Source organism: Humulus lupulus, chromosome 2, assembly GCF_963169125.1.
Source record: "Humulus lupulus chromosome 2, drHumLupu1.1, whole genome shotgun sequence".
NCBI classification, from domain to species: Eukaryota; Viridiplantae; Streptophyta; class Magnoliopsida; order Rosales; family Cannabaceae; genus Humulus; species Humulus lupulus.
In genome coordinates this window covers 289,381,903-289,408,791 of record NC_084794.1, presented here as the reverse complement: position 1 = coordinate 289,408,791, position 26,889 = coordinate 289,381,903, and the positions used below count along the sequence as shown (strand labels likewise).

The following is a 26,889-nucleotide window of genomic DNA, read 5'->3' as shown; positions in this document are numbered from 1 at the left end:
TATTATTAAACAAATTATCTTAGGCAGAATGCAAAGTATGCATATATATATATATATAGTACATTCCCTCTGGTCAACCTAAGTTTTGTTGACCTCGTTTGGTGAATTTCAAGCCTATATTTATTATATAATTGTGTTGATTAAATTATCACATAATAAATTAAATAAACACTCAAGCCTTTTGTTTTTTTATTCCAAAGTAAAGCCAAACTGATTTTGAATAATTAAAAAAGCCACCGACTTTTACAACGAAAGTGCCTACCTCATGGATATTGGAAGCAAAATTTCTAATATTTTGTGATTATTATAATTAGGGCTGCTATATACGGACTGCAAAATAATAAATATAGTGTTAAAAAGACACAAAATCAAATTCGACTCAATTTCATTTATTTCACCATTATGCTGTCAAACTACAGTACCCCACCAAATATAGTAAGGGTATTATAGCAACAGCAAAAATAAAAGACACGTACTATTTTGTTTTTTAAATTAGTATTTAATAATAAATATATATATGTATATTTTTTTAATTTATAAGATAAAATAATAAAGAATTTTTTTTTTTTTTGTAATTTTTAGTGTTGGGATTAAAATGTAAGAAAAATATGATGCTAAGATTTCTTAGTTTTTGTGTTGGTGCGACACTATATATGATGTTATGTGTTGGAAATAGTCTTAAGCCCCATTTTTACTCATTTTTATTCTATTCTTTTGTTTATTTATAAACTAAAGCATTTGAATGATTTTTTCTACCATTTCAAAAGAATGATTATTATTTTCAAAATTGGAATAAAATAGCATTTTAATACATGATAAAAAAATATATTTTTTATTAACTTTAAATTTTGTTCAATTTCATTTGCATTCTCATTCGCATTTTCATTCTCCTATTTTTATTACACCCAACCAAACTGACTATTATTGTCTCAATTAAATTTTTTGCATTACAAGTTTTTTTTTCGTTTATAATACTGTTAAATGTTGACTTAGCAAATATAGATTGGTATTTCAAATTTAGGTATTAGATTTATTGGATTTGGTTTTTTTTATTTAGGTGGATTTGGATTTGTTAAGTGATTTTGGAAAAAATTTAGTTGGGTATTGAATAATTTTTTTAGGTTTGCTTTGTAATTATTCATTTCTATGAATTTGAGTGTAGTTTTTGAATTATTTACGGGTTAATTTTACTATTCTTTATACGTGTTTCTCGGTTTAGTCTTTTAATTTTTCTTGTAGTGTTTTTTTGGATTTGAATGTCTTGTTGAAATATAACTTTTTTGGTTAATTTTTTTATTTTGATCTCATTTTGATGATAATGTAGGGGTTTTTTATATATATATAGCAAAATTGTCTTTTTTATGAAAAATTATTATTGTTATGTTATATCATAACTCTGGTACGATCATAAATTATATTTATATTTAATTATATATTAAAAAAATATATAAATTAAAGATTTTATATTATTATTTTAGGAAATGAGTATAACTCATCTTTTTTTTTGCAATACCGGTACATCTTTTTCTATTTTTGGCACCTGGATAGATATAATCTCAAAAAAATTTATATGACGGTGTACATTGTAGGTATTTAGAATATCCTACAAATTTTCAATAAATTATGAATAATTTACGAAGCCAAAAACAGGTTTCAAACTGTCAAATTTTACACTCGTACACAAAAAAACAAGCACGCGTACAACATACAGTTTAGACCGTGTTTTTTGTAATATAATTTATCCGGAATTTCTTGAAAATTTGTATGATGTTTTAGATAGCTATAATGTATACCGTCATATAAAAAATTTAAGATTATATCTATCAAGGTGCCGAAAATAGAAAAATGATGCACCGATGTTATAAAAAAAAAATCCATTATAGTCGCTCTCTGTTATTTTAATATGATTATATTCATTAATAATATTCATGCCGTAGAAGTTATCCTTTAAAAGTAGGTAATTTAGGTATATGGACCAATGCAAGACCAACACATTCATAGAAAAAATATATATTTTCACATAAACAATCATAATAACAAGATTAGGCCAACACCAAGTTTGACCATCTAAAAAAAGTTTGACTATTCCATTTTTATATTTACTTCACTTGAAGAACAAAATTATATAATTTTGAAACCCAGAGTTTTCTAATATATATCTTATTGTATTATTATTATTAGTGATTTAAAACTTACTCATTCTTTAGCTAGTTGTAAGTAAACATTGTTTTTAGGGTTTCAAAGATAATATATACATGCATCAATTTGGCGTTATCCTTAAGAAACTGCTCCCCAATTTTCTCAAGTTTTTTTTAAATATTGTTCTTGGCTTCTTCTCAGAAAACGCGTTTAGGGTTTTGTTTGTTTCATATATATGAACAAAATAAAAACAAACTTAATGTTATTTAATTCTTTTGGATAGTCATTCATTCAAAGGTCAGTTACTAAGAGCACTCATATTGGGGTGATCTACTCCATCATTTAAAATATCTCATCAAAACACACATTTTTTTATTTTACATTTAAATTTTGTATTATACCATACATCAGCTTCTATATATCATTTAAATATTATATCTTTAAACATATTTTATTACTTAAAGTAAAATAAAATAATTGAAAAATAAAAAAGAAATAATAAATATATACTAAATGGGGATAGAAAGCTTATAAAGAAAAATAATAATATTAAAATATTATATAAATGATATGTAAATGTAGAGATGGTTTAATTGGAGTTTGTGCATAGCTATTATAAATATATGTATAAAAGAGCTGATGGAAGATGATTTTATGAGTTTTAGCTAAATATTATAAAGAAAGTGTATTATAAAATATATCACAAAAATATATATTTTTATAATTTACCTCAAAACTTTTACATTATACTATATATCTGCTTCTTTACATTATTTATATATTATATTTTTAAAAATATTTTATTCATTTTAAGAAATAAAATAATTAAACATAATAGTATCACACTCATATATATATATACAAAAGTTTATAAAAAAATAATAAAATATTTATAGCTTGATGAATAGTATTTCACTACATATAAAGAAATACTATTCATTTAGGTAAAAAAATATAATTTTACATCATCCAATGGAAGGCTACTTAACTATTTTTTCTCTATATTATAAATAATAACAAATTTTAGCTTATCCAATGTAAGTGCTCTAAGATGTGTTTAGCTACTTAACTAAAAAAAACTATTTTTTGTTTTTAAAATTTAAAAATTATTTTCTGAAAAAATAGGAGTGTTTAGCAATATTTTTAGAAAATAATTCTTAAAAATAAAATTACAAATAACATAAAATTTTGATAATAACAAAAAGTTTTTTTAGTTGTTCTCAATTTTTTTCTCACATAATATTTTTAATTATTATTATCTCACATCATTTTCTTTCTTATTAATTTATCTCGCATATCTCATTATTTTCTTTCTCGTCATTTATTATCTCCTCATTTTTTTATCTCGCTATTTTCTCTCTTATTTTTTTTATGCATCAATTTCTCTCTTTGCTTTCTCTCTTCTTATTTTTCATCATTTTTTCTTTCACATTATTTTATATTATTATTTATTACAAACTTTTAAAAGATTTTTATCGTTGTAAAGTATATTTATTAATTTTTTTTATTTAAGCTTTTTTTTTTAAAAAAAACTAAAAAATTAATTTTAGAAAACATTAACCAAATACATGTTGTTTTTTTAAAACTACAAAAACTGTTTTTTATTCTCATTTTTTAAAGCACAATTTTGAAAATAAAAAATAAAAAACAATGACAAACAGACCCTAAGTTGTTAATATTAATCAATTAAGTATCTATATTCAAGACAATAAGAGCAAGAAATTTAAAGAAAACAAAAAAAATAATATAAATTAGTGATTCCAATCTTTGATCAACATGTCTCAATCCAAAATGATCGACTAAAAAATGGCACAAAATAGTTGAAAAATAAAAAATGAAAAAACAGAGTTATCATCATGACAAGTTAGCAAGTCTAAAAAGAATAAGTGCAAAGAAAAGAAAATTATTGAAAGGTCATAATGATACTGAAATTAGGCCAAAAAAAAGGAAGACCATCCAAAAAAAAAATTGGCTGATAGTCATTCCAATGGATGAAGTTATATTTGACTTCATTCACTGAAACTGTGATCAATATATCAAAATCATCTAGATTGTGTTCTTGATTTCTTTATCCAAGTTGAGTTGTTGGAATTGAGATGTCAAATTCTATCATATTAATAGATTACTTTTGCATAGATTTCAAAATTTTGGGCTGTGATCAGTACATGGACAAAAGGAATTTTAAGTTTTGGAAATGGGTCCATTTTGGGGGAATATGAGTGTGAATTTTGGATCATCAATGTAAACCCATTAAACCCAAATACAAATTCAACCAAGAAAAAAACTTTAATTGTTGAAAAAAAAAAAGTTTGAATAAAACTTCAAGGCTATGTGTATATTACCAAATTATCCTTAATAATGGAAACTTTTACAAAAAGAAAATTTGAGTTTTTGGTATATATCTAACAAAAGGAATAATAGAGGTAAGAGGTTTTTTGTTTTTCTCTTTTTTCCATCTTATAAAATCTACTTGGCTATAATTTAAATGTTTATTCTCATAAGGTAGCTTAATTACTACTTGATCACATCTCATGGGAGAAGTTAATAAATTAATTGGGATTCACATATTGTGTATATGTGTGCCTAAGTGCTCTACAAGCAACACTAATTAAACAAAACCATTTAGTAATTAATGTGTCATAATTATCCACATTTAATATTAATAATTATGAGGTAATGATTTTTTATTTTATTTTTGTACTGAAAATATTGTGTAAATGTTGTAAACCTAAAGAAAAGATTTTGAAACAAGAGCAATATAGAGAGCTTTTTTTATTTTTTATTTTTTTTATGATGATATTATTTCTTTCATTCATTTTTTGGTACCATTCTTATTGGGGGTCCAATAAAAGGGACCACATACATGGTGTAGATCACATTCCTTATTTCTTTTGGCTTTTTAAGCAATCCTAGATACTACCAATTTAAGGGTCTGAACTGAATCCCTTCACACGTTGAATTATGAGTTTCTATCCATAAAAAACTGGACCATCAAAAAAAGCCCGGAACTAGCTAGGGCATAAACCCACCTAAAATAGAAACTTGGCGGGATTAACTCGAACCCCTGACCCAAAATGGACAAGATGCTTTTTCTATTACTACACCACCGAATTGGTGTTTCATTGATAGAAGATTAAGACGGTGGTTCATTGATAGAAGATTAAGATGTATCTGTTATAACACTACTAAATTAAATAATAATTTATAACGGTAACATAATAGTATATTATTAAGGTAATGGTTGGTTAATGTTTTTTTTAGAAGAATATTATCACTAATGATAACCGAAATACTTTACTTCTACTAGGGTAAGGGTAGTAGCATATAGCAAAAGTATCATGTTAAATGGCTACCCAACATAGATAGCAAGCATCAAAATACTATATTTGTTTTTTTTTTAACTATAAAACTAATCTTCAATTCTGATCAGCTTGTAGGGCAACTTTTTATATTTTAACAAGAGTAAAAGAAAGCGGAACATATAATAATGACTTTTTCACATACTGAAAATTCTTTTTCTCCAAAAGGAGCCAGCTTTAATTAGTAATTCATTTGGGTCTATATAGACAAAATAACATGACTCACCTAGCATCTTTTTTTTGAAGGAAAAAAAAAAGCCTATAAATAAGGTAAAGAATGCTATTTTTAATGGCTTAGAATTCAGATTCCCCATATAGCAAAGGTAATAGGATAAGGTTTGGCTAATGAGTTTATAAGTACTACTGCAACACTTGCTTTTTTAGTAATGGATAAAAATAGAATATTTTATAATGTCATTTTTATAAAGTAAATTTTTTTAATATTTTTTTGCCCAATGATCTCTGTGTCAAATCCAAAATAATGGTGGTTGAGAATTTTCGATGCAATGTCTAAAAAAATTTATATAGTATCAAGAGTGCTTGAAAGTTATTTTGCAAAAAATCATGAGTACAAGACTATGAACAAAATAATTATAAAAAGAATGATATTAAAAAATAAAAAATAAAAAAACTTTTTTTCTTCTTTTCCTCTTTCATAACTTTCATGTTTTTCTATAAAGTTTTTTTTAATTACTTTAGTGTGAGGAGTTATATCATCATAGGAAGATTATATAGTAGGAGTGTCAGTTTAGTCTTTGTCGGTAAAAGTGTTTCTGTTTCTGGCATGTAGAGAAACAATAGCCTAATTTTTTTATATGACATTATATATTGTAGTTATAGCAATCATCCGACTATAATAAGATATCTTCTATAACTGCAATATACATTTTCATATAAAAAATTTAAATTATAATTTTTTTAATAGTCGAAAACAGAATGGCCTTGGGACTAAAGTGACAAATTTCCCTATCATTATATGACGTATAATAAGGAAAGAAAGAAGATAAAAGAGACTGACATTGCCCTAGTCAGCTTTTTATATATTTATTATTGGGAAAGTGTGTGGTAGTATGATATTTTTTATTCAAGATAGGATATGATTTGGAGAGATATAGAACCGTACAATGTGATGAAAGGTTAGAATAATGACTATTGACTACAATCGTTCTATTAGTGTATATGTATCACCAAACTTGCATTTGAGGTCATATTTTATTTAAAACATTTCACAGCCTTGAATTAAGTATAAAACATAATACAATTACCTTATACACTCATCTCATGTGTATGAAAAGTTTTTGGTTATCAAACATTACAGAGATAATGGCCCAAAAATTGTTTAAATTTCCTATCCCTGCACATACACGATTGTGTTGCATTCGTTTTTTTTTTAAATACCGGTACAATCATTTTTTGTTTTCGACACGTGAATAATTATATTATATTTTTTTATATGATAATGTATATTGTAATTATTTAGAAAATTCCATAAGTTTTCAATAAATTTTGAATAATTTACGGTGCTGAAAATAATGTTCAAACAGATTGTTGCACGCTTGCTTATTTTTGTACGCGTATGAAATTCGACGGTTTAAATCTTATTTTCAACACTATAAATTATTCAGAATTTCTTGAAAATTTGTGTAATGTTCTAAATAATACATTGTATACTGTCATATTACAAAATTGAGATTATAATTATTCACGTATCAAAAACAAAAAATAGTTGTACGACAAAAAAGTGGTTGCACTACAATCATACCTTTTATATATATATATATATGAAAAGTTTCTGGTTATCATGAATTGTTTACAGAAGTCTTGATAGAAAGAATAAAAAAAAAGTTATGCAAAGAGGACAGAAAATAAACAAACACATAAGATTTTTATAAGAAAAAGATGGTAATGTTGCAAATTAATTGAGAAATATGATAGCATATAATGTGACAAATATTATATCAACTTTGTGTGACAACACAACAGCCTACGACATGATCTGATCTCTTTAAAATAGTTTCACATCTTCTCTAGATACTTAAGAATTGCTTACCTTTTATAGTACAAGAATGATGGAATTTCAAATTTCATACTAATCTTCATTAATTATATTATAAGAATATGTCACAAAATTTATTACGTTTGTAACCTCCAATTTAATGGAATTGTAATAAAAAATGATGTGACAACTTCTGTAATAAAAATTTCAATTGTATGTTACAATTTCATTTTTATATCGAACAATTTTTAATCTTGAATACACCACACAATTTTTATCTATAGTCGCAACAAAATTTAATTTGTGACTGAAAATTTTTGTGATTAAAAAAACATAATTATGTTATGTTATTATTAAAAAGTCCTGACTAAAAGTATTAGCTATAAAAAGAAATACAATTTTTAGTCACTAAAATATGTTTTTAGTCCCAATACATTTTATCATCACATATACACTAGTGACTAAATATTACTTTCTAGTCAAGAGTAATTTTTTGTTACGATTAAAAGTAACATTTAGTGTAAAAAAATTATGCTGGGACTAATAGGTTGGGATATCTTTTTTTGTAATGATAGTAAACTTCGTCCATAGCTAAATCATTTCAGCTGTAATTTATGCAGATTAAAAGTTTTGAACTTTCTGAGGTTCTTTACCAAATGTAATTTGTTTGATCAAATCTCATATTTTGTGCAATAGATACTAGGGTTGTTCAATTTTTTGGAAACCCGTGTACAATCCTACCAAATAAATCATTCAAAATCGCAACTCAAATAATTTAACGAAATTTCAAACCACCCAATCTAATAATTAGACAGATTGAAAAATATTTCAACTAATCCAAATAACTCAAATAAACTAAATAAGAGTTTATATATATAAATATATATTATATAATAATACATAAAAAAAATTAAAAGAGTAAAACTCTATATTTTTAACAATAAATTTATAATATAATATTTTTAAGCATGAAAAATATATACTATACTTTTAGTTTATTGAATTTGATTATTTGAAAACTCAAAAAAATAAAAAATAAAACAATGAAGATCGGTTTAAACAGGTTAACCCAACAAAACCGCCAAAATTATTGGACGGGTTAAACTTTTTTTCTTCTTATTTGGGTTACTTATATTGGGTTACTTAAAAAACAATATAACCAAGTTAAACCAACCCTAAATATGGTATGATTGGGAAAAAATCTCATTTCTTAGAGATATGTTAAGCATTTGAATATTAAATAATAGATCCCTTTGATTTAAATCTATATTTAAATGTAGATATTTTTTTATGATGATTTATATGAAATATGATAGCAATTTATATGTGGTTGGAGAGTTGGCTAGCTTGTAGTCTGATCACTACTACATGTAAAGTCAAAACTTTTTTGGTGGATTATTATTAGGCTATATATTCTATCATCTTCCATACATAATTGAGATAAGGGCCAATGGTTGGCATGCACCTTGCTCAATCAATACTTAGAATATTTTGATCGATCGTCGATGAGTTTATCTACAAACTTAGTGTCTCTACTCTCTACCATTTCGTTCCTATTAAAACATAACATGTCATCTTAATTCAAGTTATCAAAAGATGAGACACAAAATTTCGACAAATGGGATTTAAATTTCTTGGCATAAACTCGATTGCGAGTATGACTTACGTAGTCCTTTTACTTAAAAAAATTTATGTGAATATATAGGCAACTTGTTTGGTTAGAATATATATTGGATCTCAAACTGATATCATAGCAAATGGATAAATATAGGAAAGAATTAATACTGCATAGTACATTCAACATTTGGGTTAATCATAAACTTCACCGCTAAATCTGATTTTCACTCAAAAAAATATATATTTTGAAGGGTTAAGAACATTAACAATACCAGCTCACATTTGAGTTCCATGTTCCACAAGGTTCTTATATACTCAAATACATATAAACTTATGGTTAGTTCTTGGTGCACTCCCGAAAAGGGACACACTGGTGCACCCCTTTTTAGTTTTTAGCTTGGAAAATATTTTCAGTGCAATTTTTTTTTATAACTATATATATTGTAGTTATTTAGAGTATTTTGTAAATTTTCGAGAAATTTTAATAATTTATAGTAGGGGTACTCATTCGATCAGATCTAACATTTTTACTCCTAACCAACTAATCCAATTAAAGGTTAGATGTTGGAAACCATCATCCAATCCAATCTGAATCAGCCAAAAAATTCAATCAAATCGAATCCAATTGTAATTGGATTGGATCGATTATATTATCTTTGAAACTAAATTTTAATATTAAATAAATTAACAAGTAAACGAATATACAAAAAACTAGATATTATGTAGTAGTAGTAATAATACTAAATTAAGTATTTACAATTACCATATTAAGTTCTTAAAATATTAAGTTTACAATATTAAATTCAATAAACTTTATTACTAATGTGTCAAAACTAATAACTAAAGTGTTATACATAACATGAAAACAATAACAATATCATCTTCAAAGTGCTAAACATTAAGAAGAAAAAATAAGAAAATTAAATATATTTATAATTAATATGATATATTTATATATATAAAAAGAATATAATTTTTTAATTGTAATTGCATTGGATCAGTTCCTAATTAGATTTTCATAGTCTCATCTATTTTCCGTTCCAATCTAATTAATATCCAACTTTACAAATTCAATCTAATCCAATTGTAATTGGATTGGTTCAGAATAATTAGATTGGATTGGATCCTGAAAACCCCTAATTTACAGTGTAGAAAACAAAGTTCAAATAGTTTGTTACATGCGTGACTATTTTTTATGCCTATGGAAAATAACATGTTTGAACCTTATTTTCTGCATTATAAATTATTTAAAATTTTCTAAAAAATTTACAAAATGCTCTAAATAACTACAATATACACATTCATTAAAAATAAAATTACCCGAAATACTTCCGGAACTAAAAAAAACCAAGAGTGTGCACCAAAAAAATCCTCCTCAAATTACTTCTTACAATTTGTGTTTGCTATTATATAACTTACTTTCGTACTTTATTATCAAAAAGACCTACTTGAGCAATTTATATATTTATATATATTTTTTTTAGAATGGAACAAAAGTCCATATGTATCATCAATTTCATAACTTTCATTACAGACATATGTCAATTCAAGAACAGTGTATTAAAAAAAAATCAACTACACAATTATTTTTGATTTGATATGGTTCTTATTATGTACATGACCAAATTCCTAGAATCTACATATATATATATATATACTTGCAATCCGGTGCTGCTCCACACTCGATTCCATACCCACACCCAGACAACGTACCAGTCTCATTAATGTTCAATCACTTTTACATAACTAAACAAACTTTTTATAACAAACACCCATTTTTTTCCCTTGAAAAAAAGTCTCATGCTTATGATTTAAGGTTATAATGATAATGATTCTATGCCAATGATTTTATTATGATCAAATAATGATAATAAAGAAAATAAATTACATTTAAAAGAAAAAATTAGACTCCCATCTAAAATTATAATATTTGGAGACCTTAAAACTATAGCAATTACTATGTAAGTATAAGATAATCAAATCTCGGACTTTGTGGTAGCAAATCATAAATCGGATCATTTGATATACTCTTTATATTTGTATTACGTGTAATGATATGTGCACTCAAAATATGTACTCAAATATTACACACAGTGGCGTATAATATTCAGTGCCAAAAAATAATAACAATTGTTATGTAGGTACGAGAGAATCAAATCTCGGACTTTGTGGTAGCAAATCCCAAATCGGATCATTTGATATACTCTTCATATTTGCATTATGAGTAATGATATGTGCACTCAAAATATGCACTCAAATATTACACACAATGACGTATTACTGCTTTTTAAAATAATGAGTCTTATTTTTAATAAATATGATTAGCTAGGCTAAATGTCACATCACTTTGTGTAATGTTTTTGTGTAATATTTTAGGATATATTTTGATTGAACACATTATTCTTTACATTTCTAGAAGAAGCCATTAATTGTGATATTTCCTTTTAACTTACTCAATGAAATGACTATAATATAACTCATGTTGCAAAACATATAGAACCACCCATGTGACCAAAACCAAAGACCATACTCCCCCAATCAACATCCGTAACAGCATGATAGCTTGTCATTTCCATAAGCAAAGAAGTCATAGTCTACCAAACATAATAAAAAGAAAAACACAAAATGAAAAAAAAATAAATACATATTCAACCTCACAATCATTTTTCCCTAAACAAAAAAAAAACTTCACAATCATTTTACTTCATTCATACTACCAACTTTTGACTGCAGGCCATTTCACAGTGATGAATTATTGGTTTTTTGTCCCCTCACTTTCATGATCATGGCATTCTGTCCCCACTGCCAAGAAATAAAAAAAAAAAAAAAAACTACAATTCCTTGCCAATGGTTTATTTTGAAGAAATGGTGTAAAAAGAAAGCAAGTGAATGGGAATGGAAACTTTTGCAATGAGAAAATCAGACTTGTCTAAAAGAGTTTTTGGCCCACTTATATTACGAGGGTCTAGATTCTGAACCAGCTTTTTCAAGATTTAGTTAAAGGGTTACTACTTTCTTAATTGTTGGAAACATAGACCAAAGTAGCTCCAATTCCATACCATCCTTACTCAGAAACAGGTCATTTTTTGGCAGTTTCAGTAGTACTATGTGCGATTGTTTCTGATATTTGCCAAAAGAAGATAAAAATTAAGTTACTTAAAATACCACAAAGCATCCAATTTATCAGATAATCCAACAAACAAACAAAAAAGCCATACTTTACAAAATCAAATGGAAGCTTCATACATCCTTATGCTAGCTCAAACAAGCTCACAATAACAAAAACGTAATTATAAACATAACAAACTTATAACCAAATGAAATGTATTATATATCAAACTTTGCGATATAAATTTATTTATATATTTATATATATATAAAAGCCACTACACAGCTAAGTCATATCAAACCTAACAAAAACCACATTCTTCCCAAATCTATAATCACCAAATTCAGTTAATAAAATAGTCCCCAAAAAAAACTATCTTCTTTTTTCGTAAGTCTACAAAGCATGATCATATCAAACACACTATTACTACAACATGTCAACCCACCCCCACCAAGCCTAATAATACAATTTCTTCTTTTTTTATAAGTAGTCTACAAGCACGATCATCATCAAAGAAAGAAGAAAAAACAAAGAACTGAACTAAAAATAATCTAATCCAATACAAAAGAACACACTAATCCTAACTAGAACTTTGACCAATAAAATAAGAAGAAGAAGAAGAAGAAAAAACTGCCAGTGCTAACCAATATTACACTACTATATTACTAGTACACGTTATCCAGACTCGGCAGGATTATTCAGTACCATCCCCACCATGTTTTTCACTTTCCTCATCTCTATTATCTTCCTGTGCGAATTCGAATGCAACTCGCTCGAAAAACTCGGGCTGCTCGCCGGCCTGTACTCCGGCACCAGCCTCCCCGATTTGTAACGAACCCCACATGCATTACAGAGCGTTTTAGGTCCGTACGGCCCTGCCCGCCACTGTGGGGTCTTCTCAGCCCCACAATGCTGGCACTTTCTCCCTGTTATTGTCGTCGTCATCATCTTCGCCGTCGTCATCATCATCATCGTCGACGATTTCATTGTTTTTTTCTTAGTAGCTGCTGCTTTCTCCTTCGCCTTCTCGGCTTTGACAGTGTCAATATACCTATCACCGCAGTGTTTGATGCTCAGACACTGCTGCTTGCCCGTCAGATCAAAGTAACTCCCCCGGCGACGCCTGCACCGGCGCTTGCTGCGGGCTCTGCGCGGCGGTTTCAGGCCGCCGAAGCAGCTGGTTAGTGTCGTTGCGCTGGTGTTGGTGTTATTGCTGTCATTGCTGCTGCTGCTTCCGCTGCCTTCTCCTTCCAACACCGACACCGGGCTGTGCAGCTTCAGGGATGCGACGCCGCTGCCCGGGTGGTCGGAGAGAATGTCTGCTAACGATTCCACCGCCGGGAACGAATCTTTGTTTGATATCCATTCTAGTTCTTCCTCTTCCTTCCCTATGTCCTGTTGAAAAAAAATATATAATTTGAGAAAAAAAAAAATAGGGAAATACCTAATTTACACGGGGGTATTATGGTCTTTTCGTTAAGACGGGAGATTTAAATATTATTTATTTTTTATTGGTGGATATTAATTGAAAATGGTTGAATAACAGCTCACATGTGCAAGTGGCAACAATAATTTTGATAAATACTATTATTAAATAAGCATCGTATATATGATTATGACACTTTTGTCCTCTTGCTTTCTCTGAATATTTATATAGCATGGCAACGTTTTCAGGGGCAAAAATGTCATTTAGCCAAAAAGATAAAATAAAACCGGAAAAATATTGCCCCATGTTATCGCAATCAATCAAAGGCGTGCACCACCCAATCCTCATTTAATATCGTGTTCGTGTCATTGGCGAACTCGCCCGAGTCGACTCGGCCAAACTTTTCTAAACCTAACCGAGTCAGCGCGCTTTCAAGCAGGGAACTCAGTGAACACTACAGACTCGGCCGAGTCATCACCGGAATCGGTCCTTTTTTCTTTCTCTCTTCTTTTTTTCTCTCTAACCTCGCTAAAGGAAAGACAGTACAGACGAACAAAAACTTACATCAAAATGAAAAGGCCGACCTGAACCGAACGAGTTCGAAAGCTCATTACTCCTTAGCGATATGTCTCTGCTAATTTTATCTCCTTCGTCGTCGGAAAAGTTCAAAAGTCCGTCGAAATAGGCCTCCGGGTCGAGGGACTCCATTTTTGGTCAAAGAAAGAAAGAAAAAAAGGTGTTCTCTGAGCTTAGAGAAACTGAGGTTTTGGAGAGAGAGAGAGAAGAAGAAGAAGTTGGCTATAATATCCCTTAATATTTTGACGAGGGTTTTCTGGGTGTGAAAGAAAAGAAGGACCGTAGAATTTTTTTTCTTTTCTGCTTTTATATTTAATAATTAAATTACTGTTCCCTCAAAAAAAAAAGTATGTAGTAATACACAACGTACAGAGGAAAGAAAAGTTACTCTGTGCTTCGGTACACAATACTTTCCCCTACACCTCACATCAAACATTGTGTAGTACAGTCCAATCAACTTGTCATGGCCCTCTGACGTGGCTGGGACCTGTTTGTACTTTATGTGATGCTTTACTATGAATCAAATGCCTTCCATTTTTATTTTATTTTTTAAAAAAAAATCGAATCAAATCAAATATCGTTACTTAATTAGAAAAAAATAATAATAATTATTTTCCAAATTCGAAGGGTATAATGGTAAATAGAGAAGAAAATCACGTTTCACGGGAAGGAACGGGCGGCTCACGCAAACGGACGGCCCGCCCCATCCCCATCTGGGACGATCGAAACGATGCTCTCTTACTCTAACTGAGGAGGCTCCAGCCGTACGCGTCATCGCACCAATTAAATTCTGACACGTGTAACACGTAAATTCGGTATTTAATTTTAATATAATTATGCATTTTTTTTTAATTTAATTTAAATTGAAATAATTTGACCATGCCCCGACAGCGCACGTGTCGGCGATGATACTGTGAATACTTGGCTAATTGTCTTGTAGTTGGAAAAGCGCGGGGCCCATTGGACGGCCCATTTGCATGTGAGGTGGTGGGGCCCACTTCCAGTCCCACGTTCCACTTCCCAATTTGGTGAGTAGTTGCAGTAGGTGAGGTTAGATACGCAAATATTTTTGCTTTGCTACTTTAACACGTGATGCTCACGTGCTATTTGCCTTAATTATGTAATTATCTTTTTTATTTGATTTTGTTTTTTTGTCTTTTTTATGTAATAAATATAATAACTTAATATTTTGAGTTAGGATATTGTTTTGACGTTGAATAGTGTCTTGATTCACTTCCAAAATTTGATTCAGTCTTGGATTCCATATTAGTAAGCTAACATGCTTCTAGATTATTATTATTATTTCATAGATATTTATTTATTTGATTTATTACTACATTATCCAATCATTATAAGGAAGCAATCAAAGAAATTAATAGTGAATATCCTTAATATCTTTTTAGATATTTTTCCATTTCGACATATTTATAAAAAATAAAAATATATATATTTATCACCTTATCTAACTATGGATATTATCTTTTTTGTAATAAATTGTTATTTTAAAGAAAACTACTAGAATCTGACGTAAATAAATATACAAGTTTTTCTTAAAAAAAAAATACAAGATTAATTACGGCAAAAAACTATAATTATATTAATATAAGTTTAAATTCAAATATTATAAAATAACATTATTATAATAATATATTATACAAAACTAAATATTAGTAATTATATTAATATAAATTCAAATATTATAATTTTAATTTTTATAAAATTTCATTGGAATAAATACTTATATTAATATGAATTTAAATATAATTATTATAATAATATTTAATACAAAACTAAATATTTAATAATTATATTCATATAAATATTATAAAATATCATTATAATAATATATAATACATAATTTTTATTTTTATTAAAAAATTTATAAAGAAAAAATGTTATTTTTTTCATTTGATCTAACTTTTATATATATATATATTTATTCATATTGAATAACAATAAACATTATAAATATATTATATATAGATGCCGTGTGTACAACTACTATAATTGTGTAACTACATAAGAAATTAGAATAATATTTATTTTCTATCAATAATAAACAAGATCATTCTCCAATCATTAAGGTGTAATTTGAATAATATCATAAATATTTTATCCCTTAAATTGGACAGTTTTTAATCTAAAATGCTATCATATTATATATATATATATATATTTTTAAAAATTCATAAATAATGTTTTGGTTTAATTTTATTTTGATATGTTTACGTCATTCTTGAATATATAATATTTTTTATTTATTCATAAAATTTTAATAAGAATAATTAATCAATTTTCTAAATAAAAATCAGCAAATGTGCATTGCACGTTGCTTGCATCTAGTATAATGACAATTTAGACCCCACGTTTTGTAAAAATGAACAAAATAATACACTAGACTCAATTTTGGTCAAACAATTTTTCAATATAACTAAAATACCCTCAAGTTTTATTATATATTAAATTAATTTTAATATTAAAAAAAATTTAAATGTAATATTTACTTTAAAAAGTAAATTAAAAATTAGAACAAAATTAAATGTTTAATCTAATACTAAACTTAATTATATAACTTAAAATCTTAAACAAAACTTAACTAAAACTAAATTGAATATCCCAAACCCAAATTATAAAAAATAAAAAATAAAAACTAAATGTTCAACATCTAAAACCCATATTCATCTAAAATGAATACATGAGTTATTGAATTCATCTAAAACTCAAATTCAAAGAAAACCCATATTATTGGACCATTGGTCGACCTCGCATCACTTCAATAACTTTTGAAAAACATAATATCCAAAATAATATTTACTTTAAATATATTTTAACATTGAGATATGGAACTTTGAACTTGAGAGTGAGACATCCTCCTTGTGAGGAGATGTATATTACTATTAGGCTATGCCTATGATATGTTATATTTTTCTTAGTATAGAATGTAATCTGTTAAGATAAAAATATATATTTAAAAAAATGAGAATAATAATAATTATTATTAAGTGTCAAAAAAGAGTATTCATGTTATAAAATTAAAATAAATTCTTATTTATAATCTATAAAGTATAAATTTCGGAGTTGATGGCATGACTCATTGTCGACATATAGTTGTCCTTCTTATCACCAATGCAATTTAAGAGATTCTTAATTATAATGATGAACCCTCTTTAATTTTATCAACCAAAATATTGATCCCACTTAAATGAGACTTTTTTTTTTATGTGATTTTTTATAATAATTTTATATTGATATAGATGTGCAGTATATTTCAAAAATCATTTTACAAAATATTATCAAGTACAAATTAACTATTTAATAAAATATTATTTTACCGAACACCACATCATACTTATTCTTAAAATCACAACTCTCCAAACTATGAGTCACTTCAACTTAATAAAATAAACCTATGCAGGTCTCTTCTACAATATGGGTTCTAAGAGCATCCCAACGCAGGAGTCACTCTTGTTGCTTGATTGAGTTTTGTCAGTCTTATTGCCATGTCTCATCGTACACTAGTTTAGCAGATAATTTTGGCGGGCAATGGTATTTGGCAGTGGCAACGTTGCTAAGCTTCTTTTTATTTTATTTTTTTAATTTTTGAAAATGTTATGTGGATGAGCACATAGTTGAGCCACTCTTCTTTTTATTTTTTTGACTCAAATTTTTTTTGCCTTTGTAATGTGCTTGTTGCTGTTGAGCCGCAGCACTCAATCTAAGATATGAGTAAAATATTTGACAAGGTTGAATGGCTAATTACTAAACAAGTTATGCTCACAATGGGATGCATTTGTTGGTACTTAAAGGACAATGTTGTTCCACAGTGAGAACTTCCTCAAGGTGACCCATCATAGTTATATTTATTTCTCACTTGTGTAAATTTCAAAATGAAGTACAAAATGGAGCAAATTTCATGACAAACACCACACTTTTTTTTTTTTTTTTTTATGTGTGTGTGTGCAGGTGATAGCTTTTTATTGTTCTATCGATGTAATGCTCATTATTGAGGTGCAATTAAGAGAGATTGGCGTTTGGGTGAAGTGATGAAGCTATTGCAGCCAGCTTTTGATATGCCCATCTAACCATATGTCATCAATGAAACTTGGGTTTACCTTCATATAAACATTTTGGTGACATCAAAGAAAGAGTATATGGACACTTCTTAACTCTTGGCAAGAAAAACTCTTTTCAATTGGGATTTTGGAAAATATATATAATAGAATGAATAATAATTTTATACTATATATAAATATTTATATCAATAATTTTTATATATATGACATTTAAACACAACGTTGACATAAATATATATATATATATATTTATATTTACATAGTTATATGACATATATATATAAAATACAATAATATTTAAAATGAAATTAATAATAGAAAAAATCATAGTGTAGACAGTAGTATACATGCATCAATTATTTTTAGTTTCTAATGTATCTTACAATGTCCTTTAGTGAATTTGAGGAAGAAAAAGAACTTCAATCACTCGATAAAAACAAACTATCACATAAATTTATATGATAAAAAAAATGATGTATGCATTTATTATTTTTAAATAAATATGATTTAATTATTTAAATTATCATAAAATATCTTAAAAATATCATTTTTCAATTAATTAATTAATTAATTTTTGTTTAAGTATATATTTATTATAGTTTTTGAATTTGGCAATGACAACAAAATATTATATATTATATGTTTAATATAATATTAAGTCTAAGTTTAATTAAATTTTATTTAAGTTATAAAATATATAGTTTTATTGTTTTTAAATAATTATCATTATAAAATATCTCAAAAATATCCTATTTTAATTTGTTTAATTATTTATTTATATAATTTTAAGTCAAGTTTACAATTTATAGTTAAATATAAGAATATTCTGTTAAAATTAATAGAAAAAAAAATAAAAAACCGTTAAACCAATAACTTTAGTTGTCTACACATTTATTAAATAGAAGAGATCTTACCATTGATAATGATATGGTATCACTTGTATCTCTATGAGTTTATATGCCCATGAAGATCATTTATTTGGTTTGGCACCAAAATTTGTTGGGTTTCTATTTTGTCAAATTTAGTTATCATCGATACATCTTCATTCTTTTGTCCTCTATGCAAACACATTCTATTTCTAGGGCTTTTTGCATTGACAATCAGACCATATAGGCCCAATTAGTGCCATACATGAGATTTTTTCAAACTTTTGCATAAATATAATAATTAAAACTTTGTTCATTTTTTTTAATGAGATTAGGAGTTTTTAATTAAAAAATATGAGAGATTTATTAGAAACTAAGAAAATTTGTAACTGGTTTCTCTGACATATTTTTCAAAATATTAATAACTACTTACCAATGTATCTTGAAACTAAGAAGAGTGGTAACTAATTACCTTACCACTTTATCAAATTTATTTTTTATTTAAAAATGATAAATCAATTTCGAATTTGAATTTTTTAACAAGTAACGAGCTAAACTAATGGGAAAATAGGTAACAAGTTAATGTAACATCTTTTCTAGATATTCTTGTATAGAAATATGGGATTTTATTCATGTATGTTGGACAAAAAAATTTATATATTGCGTTTTTTTTTTACCAGATTACCAAATTTTGATGGAAAAATTATTTTTCATGTATATAAGTATGTAAACAACATCAAAAAAAGGAAATCCATAAATAAAAAAATACTCATTTTTGCTAAAAAAAAAATTTCTTTCAATTTTACGGTTTTAAAGAAATTTTTACATTTTTATCTGTTTTTATTTTTTGTATTGTTTTCATGTTGTTTTCACGTTGTTTTTGGGTTGATGTCTTGTTGCTATGGTATATTTTGTTTAAAGAAATATATAGTGAGTTGTTTTTAAGATGTTTTTAATTATTTTTTCTAAAAATCGTATTTTTTTAATTATGAAATTTAAAAATCGTAATTTTAAAAACTTGATTGATTGTATATTTTTGGAAAAAAAAAAGTAGGAACCGTTTAAAAGTAAAAAAAACAAAAAAAAAGTGTATTTAAGAAAATCTCTAAAAAGCATTATTAACCTGGGCTCCATCACAATGGGCTTCTTTAAAAGATCGGAAGAGCTGGCCCAGATATAGTAATGTAATGTATGTACTACACAAATTTTGCTTAGCAATAAAGAAACAAAGCTGAACATGATTTTTTTCTATTTTTTTTTTTAAAAAAAGAAAAAAACAAAACAAAAACATAACAAAATCCGATGAAGATTATGGTAACCGAAAAATTAATTTTACTTTTTCAATAAATAAAACACTAATTAATTTTTCTTTAGCTATTTGCTACTTTAGTTAGCCATTCTTGTAAATTTTCATATCAATATTTTTTATTCAAGATTCCAAAGTAATTTCATTTATTTACTGGATTTTACTTTTTGTGCTTTCATTTCAATTGATTTTATTGAAGATTACAAACTATATTCGTTTATTTACTTTCCACTTTAGTTAACTGTTTTTTTTAAGTTTCCATTTCAATTTCTTTTATTAAAGATTCGAAATTAATTTCCTTTATTTAGTGCCATTTTAGTCAACGAATTTTTTTAGCTTTCATTTCAATTGATTTTATTGAAGATTACAAATTATATTCCTTTATTTACTTTCCATTTTAGTTAACAATTTTTTTTTTTGTTTTTTGTTTTAGTTTTTATTTCCATTTCATTTATTTAAGATTCTAAATTAATTTCCCTTATTTACTCCCTATTTTAGTAACGAATTGGAAAAAAATAGTTACCTAGTTAATTAAATATTTATCCAAGATTTCAGTTATTCTAATAATTTTCTATTTAATTAAATATTTATCCAATATTTCTACTAATCTGCGGTTTAGGGTTTAATCAAATTAATTTTATTGAAAAATATATTATCATATTTTTCAGAGTTCACAATTTTATATTTTGTTTGGTTTCGTTTCTCATTTAAAGATACTTAAAACAATTACATATAAATGATGTATATTAATTATATATTTTTGAATATATAAACTTTTTCTAAAATATATTTTACAATTCACTAATTCTATTCATGAGCGAACTAAAAAACGAGCTGCATTTGATACCATTTAATATACACACTTTAATTACTTTTATAATTGAATTTATTTACTTTTAAAATATTAAAGGCTATTAAATGAATTTTTTTCTCAATATTATTTGTGTATCTAATAATAATAACATTATCATTATCATTAATTGATACCAATTTTAACGGAAGGTTCCTTAGTTCAGTTTAGACGTGTTATTATTACATAATATTTTCAAAATATTATATTTTTATACTTAATTTTCTTTTCTTATGAAAAAAATAAACAAAGTTACTAAAATAATTTTTTTTATTTTCTATTTTAAATTTTTTTTAGCTATGTGATGTTTTACCTGTTGATGTGTTTAAATGCTGCATTTTAAAAACTTTAAGTATTTTTCCAATTAAAAAAATGATTTGGGTGTTTAAATGCTACATTTTAGTATTTTTACCATAAAAAAATTAATATAAAAATATAACATTTTGAAAATATTAAATATTTTAGCTGCCATTTAATTTTATTATTATTTGTAATTTATCAATATCTTTCGATATTTCCGGTGGTTCAATGCCTTTTCAAGTTAATCTATTATGGAGTTGAGTAATAATGTGTGCACCCAAAATATGCACATAGTGATGTGGCAATTTTTTCAACAAATCACATTTATAATAAAATTGAGATTCATTGTTTTAAAAAACAGTGGCACATTATATCATTACTTTATGGAGTTTTATCAATCTTTGAAGTTGAAGCTTTCGGTTTTAATATTAAAGTTTTATTGTCTAATATTCTGAAGACATCTCTCTTATGTTGGTTGGTTGCAATTTTATATTGTGGTTCATGGATTGACTGAGCATGCTATTTGACTAGATAATGAGTTTTGTTTGATGAAAGAAATCACTCTTCTAATTTGTATTTTGTTCCAATTTTAATAGTGATAAAGTTTATTCCTAAATATATACCTGTTTGCTGGAATGCCAAAAACCTAGTAGGGCATAATAGGGGTCAGAAAATACTCGCATTGGTAGTGGTAGGATCCAATGTTGGACAACGCATAGCATACGTATTCTTCTTTACCATGTCAAGCCAAGTAAAAATATACCTAACCACTTATGCTTGTGGTAGATTTCAAAATTATACAAGTAATTAATCTCTATTAGGGGTGTTCATTGGTCGGTTTGAGCGAGTTGAGTGGATTTTGACAAACTCAAATTTATAATTTGGTTGATATTTTTCAATCCATAACCTACCCAATTAAAAAAAATTGAAGTTAAACCCGACCATCGGTTTGGGCAGGTTAACTGACAAAACTTTTTTTTTTTTCTAAAAAAATCATTTTCACTATTTTTTTTTATTATTTTATCTATTTTTAGTTTGTATTTGTAACTAAAATAATTGTTACTTCAAAATATAGAGTTTTTTTATATAAAGAAATTAATTTGAATTTAGTTTTATATATGTATAAGTATTAATTAAATAAATCTAAAATTAAAAAAAATAGACAAATCTTTAATTGGATGGGTCGGGTTATATTAGGCTTGGGTGAGTTGTCAAAAATTTCATCCCGCCCAATATAATAATTGGAAAGTTTTAAATAAAGATCGGATTTTTCAAATTGCATTTTATGTCAATTTTTTTGGATTGACTTGGGCGGGTTGCAAATTTTTTTGCATAACCCTAATCTCTTCGGAGCTTTGAGTACCCCTACCAATTTTTTGATATAAGATTTTAAGTGCCACTCTCATATTGTATCTATTAGGGATGAGTTGATACAAAGCTGCCCCAAAACAATCACAAACATCTTTGAATTATAAGTTTAGAGGAAGAATAGCCTTGTTCATTTTTCTTAATTACATCAACTATTTAATATTTTTATACATGAGACCTCATATTTCAATTTTTTTTGTTGTTTTTTTTATAGTGTGCCATCCAAATAATTGGAGTAAGTTTAATTGTTATTATTTATAAGAGAAATTGATGAAAATAACCTCACTTTTTTAATTAGTTTTGTATTCTGATTTATTTTTAATAATTTTTTACAAAATAACATCTGTCTAAATTTGATTAATTGTCTAAATTTTTTTATTAGTTACTTAAAATTTTTGACGAACTGTTTAAATTTTTCAACTACTTACCTAACTAAATTATAAAAAATCATTTTGTAAAGAATTATTAAAATTGAACTCCACTACGAAATAACTTATTTTATCGAGAGGCACTATTTATAATAAGAAAAAAATAAATAAAAAACTAGAAAGAAATGTTGAGCGAACCCGAGTGTTGAGAGGAGGAATATGATAGAAAAGCAAAAGAATCGAGAGAAAGAGGAGAAGAGATCACTTGAAGAGAAAGCAAACACCAACAACGAAACAATCGAATCATTGTTTTGTCCAAATCAGAATTCTCCCCCAAACACCGCCCCGGAAAACCCGAAATGCAAACCCCACACCAAACGACGCCGCATCTGCCGTCGTCGTCGTCGTTCAAGCTCTCCACGGCCACTCTCAAAGACCCGAAAACCACACTCTCCGTAGTCTTAGCTACTTCTCTCTTCTCCCTCCTCTTCTTCCTCGCTCTCTTCTCTTCGCCGCTCACTTCTCCTTCTCCTCCTCCCAGACCCAAACCCGACCCCTTTCTCTTCCCTACCAGCCAGACCCACTTCGACGCCAACAACCCTTCGGATCCTCCTCGTCCCCCTTCGATCGCTTACCTCATTTCCGGGTCGAGCGGCGATTCTGCTCGGATCATCCGTTTGCTCTCCGCTACGTACCACCCCAGGAACCGTTATCTTCTTCACCTGGACCGATTTGCTTCCCGAGCTGAGAGGGACCGTCTCGCCATTAATGTTCAGTCGGTTCCCATTTTTAAAGCTGCCCAGAACGTCGATGTGATTGGAAAGGCCGATTTTGTGTACCCGAAAGGGTCTTCGTCTCTCTCGTTCACGCTTCATGGAGCTTCTATGCTTCTCAGGTTGGCCCCCAGTTGGGATTGGTTTATCAGTCTCAATGCCGGTGATTACCCACTCGTCACGCAGGATGGTACGGCTGTCGTTCAATTCTAGGTTGATTTTTATTTTTTATATGAAAACTGGTTTGGTTTGTTTCCAAATTTTGGTTTCCTTCTCTTGGATTCTGATGTGGGTTTTTCTGGGTCTGTTCAGATCTTCTTCACATTTTGTCATACTTGCCCAAAAGTCTCAACTTTGTGAGTCATTCGAGCTACATTGGCTGGAGAGAGTATGCTCAATTTTCTTTTCATATTCATTGATTTTGATTTTGCTGTGATGGAAGTTGATGAGTGATGAAGTTTTGGACTGTGTTTGATGCTGCTGCAGGTCCAAGAAGTTAAAACCCATAATTGTAGATCCAGGGCTTTATTTATCAGAAAGATCATCGATGTTTTATGCTTCACAGAAGCGGGAACTGCCTAATGCGTATCGACTATTCACAGGTACTGCTTCTTCCTCTTTTTCCATCAGTGTGTGATTCAACGATAAAATCTATCTATATGCTGCTTTTGGTGGTAACTCTAATTTTTCTGTGAGTTATTTTGATCTGCAGTTCAGTTGCCTTTAGTACTTTTTGAATTTGCAGAGATTAGTTAGGAAGTTAATGATGGTAAAAAGCTTTTAGTATTAATTTAGAGTTAAAGCAATGTTTCTACTGGTTGATATGAAGTTTTGCAAGAACCTAGAGCAGCATTGCAAATGTAGGTTAACTAACTGCTGGTCCAAATTCTTTGTTGCTAATGATTTTGAGGTTTAGCTTTCTGGTTTTACATTTTTGTTTAGAGGTGAACTAAGTATGATGAAAACGAGTTATCTATTTTTGAAGCTCAAAATTAGGTAGTGGTTCCTATTAGTTACTGCTTGTTGCTTCTCAATGCTGAATTGCTAATAAGAATATCTATGGCGAATGGAGTTGTATGGAACCTAGAGTTGAGCGAACAGTGATTTTGTTCAATTTGGTGTTCAAAGCTGCCAATTTCTCTGGCCGAATCTTTCCTGTGCTCAGAGTTCCATCCAGATCAGTACCATTGTGTTGAACGATCCAGTATGAAAAACTGTTGGGACTATGATCTTCATGTATGACCTTTTTTGTTTGTCACGTGAACGACGACATATATTTAGAAGTTAGGTGCAAGCAAAGTGTGCTGTTGTTTACAGGTTATGGACACTAGCTATTAGTAAAAAGAAGAAAGCAAAGTTGCAAATCGCATATGACTAAATGTGATTTTATTGACGTTAGATCCTTGAATTTGTAGCTTCTTTCGTAGGCTAGACTTGCAATTTATCATTTCTAAACTCGAACTAATTTGGGATGTTTCATGTTTTCCTTGCTCACCAACCTTCTTGTTTATTTCTGCATACGTTACATAGTTATGGCGAACCTCAACTCCCAAAAATGTCTGATTCTGATGCCAATTTTTGTGCAGGTTCATCTTTCTCCATTTACAGCCGTAATTTTATTGAATTCTGCATTCTGGGTACGGATAACCTCCCTAGGACTCTGTTGATGTATTTTTCCAACACACCTTCAGCACTTTCCAGCTACTTCCCCACCATTTTATGCAATTCTCGACAGTTCAACAAAACCATTGTAAACCACAACCTACAATATGCCAACTTCGACATACCCCCAAAGGAGGAGCCCCGTCGGGTCATTTCTGATGACTTTGATCCAATGATTCAAAGTGGGGCAGCCTTCGCTTCTAAATTCAAGCTGAATGATCCATTACTTGACCGTATCGACCAAGAAATTTTAAGCCGAGCCCGAGGCGACGTTGTGCCTGGTGGGTGGTGCCTAGGTGAGCCTAGAAACAGCACATGCTCTGTATGGGGAGATGCTGATGTTCTGAGGCCTGGTCCAGGTGCCAAAAGACTGGAGAAACTTATTGTTGAGTTGTTCTCCAATGGTACCTCAACATCTAATAGATGCATATTTGAATGACCACCAAGAAATGAAGGGTATCGACTATCAAGCTCTGCCCTTTACACCACCTTTTGTAAATTTTTGGGGAAAAGATTAACCACTTGGTGGCAATTCTTTTAGGAACACACTAGATTGTTTATAGGCTCATTTGAGTTGAGGTGTTGTTATCATGTCACGGGCACTAGAAAATAGAAATCATTTTGCGTTATTAATCATACTATGTTGTGCTAAAGATGTATGTGATCCACATTACTGGAATTGGCATTAGTTTGTCTCCGTTTAATGTTGATTTGTATCAATTGCATAGAGTCAGGTTGTGGCTTAAGATTTAAGGAGCTCAAGCTTCCACACATTTTTTCTTTTCTTTACAAATTTATTATAATTTAATTTTTTAAAAATACATAAAATAGTGTAAAAAATTATAAAAATCATGATATTGCTTGCTACCCTAAAATGTAAGAAACATTATTTGTTCCTCCAAGAGAAAATTCTTAGCTTCCTCACCGCCTACACTGCACCATGAGTGTTTAAAACAAGTGCTGCATTGTGAGCGGTTGAATTAGTATTATATTGAAGAATTCTTATACTAACATAGTGAAATATTGTTGGAAACAAAAACAGCTTAAACAAACAGCTTAAACAATGTGATGGAATGAATAAATAAATGAATAAAAAGTTTG

General features: G+C 28.1%; 2 protein-coding genes across 3 annotated transcripts; one reads left to right on the top strand and one right to left on the bottom strand.

Moving 5' to 3' along the window:
• Positions 1-12,738: 12,738 nt before the first annotated feature.
• Positions 12,739-14,500, bottom strand: LOC133819738 (GATA transcription factor 1). Of its 2 annotated transcripts, none has more exons than XM_062253060.1 (2): positions 14,211-14,500; positions 12,739-13,615 (listed from the first exon to the last, which is right to left on the bottom strand). In XM_062253060.1, the coding sequence occupies exons 1-2, from the start codon at positions 14,352-14,354 to the stop codon at positions 12,896-12,898; spliced, it is 864 nt and encodes a 287-aa protein (XP_062109044.1). In that variant the 5' UTR covers positions 14,355-14,500; the 3' UTR covers positions 12,739-12,895. The 2 variants fall into 2 exon arrangements, with proteins under 2 accessions (XP_062109044.1, XP_062109045.1); XM_062253061.1 differs by having other exon boundaries at positions 14,231-14,495.
• A 9,033-nt stretch (positions 14,501-23,533) lies between these two features.
• On the top strand, positions 23,534-26,534 carry LOC133819735 (beta-glucuronosyltransferase GlcAT14A). Its single transcript, XM_062253058.1, has 4 exons — positions 23,534-24,316; positions 24,439-24,514; positions 24,613-24,728; positions 25,713-26,534. Exons 1-4 carry the CDS (start codon positions 23,713-23,715, stop codon positions 26,225-26,227), a joined length of 1,311 nt encoding a protein of 436 aa, XP_062109042.1. The 5' UTR covers positions 23,534-23,712; the 3' UTR covers positions 26,228-26,534.
• The last annotated feature ends 355 nt before the right edge of the window (positions 26,535-26,889 follow it).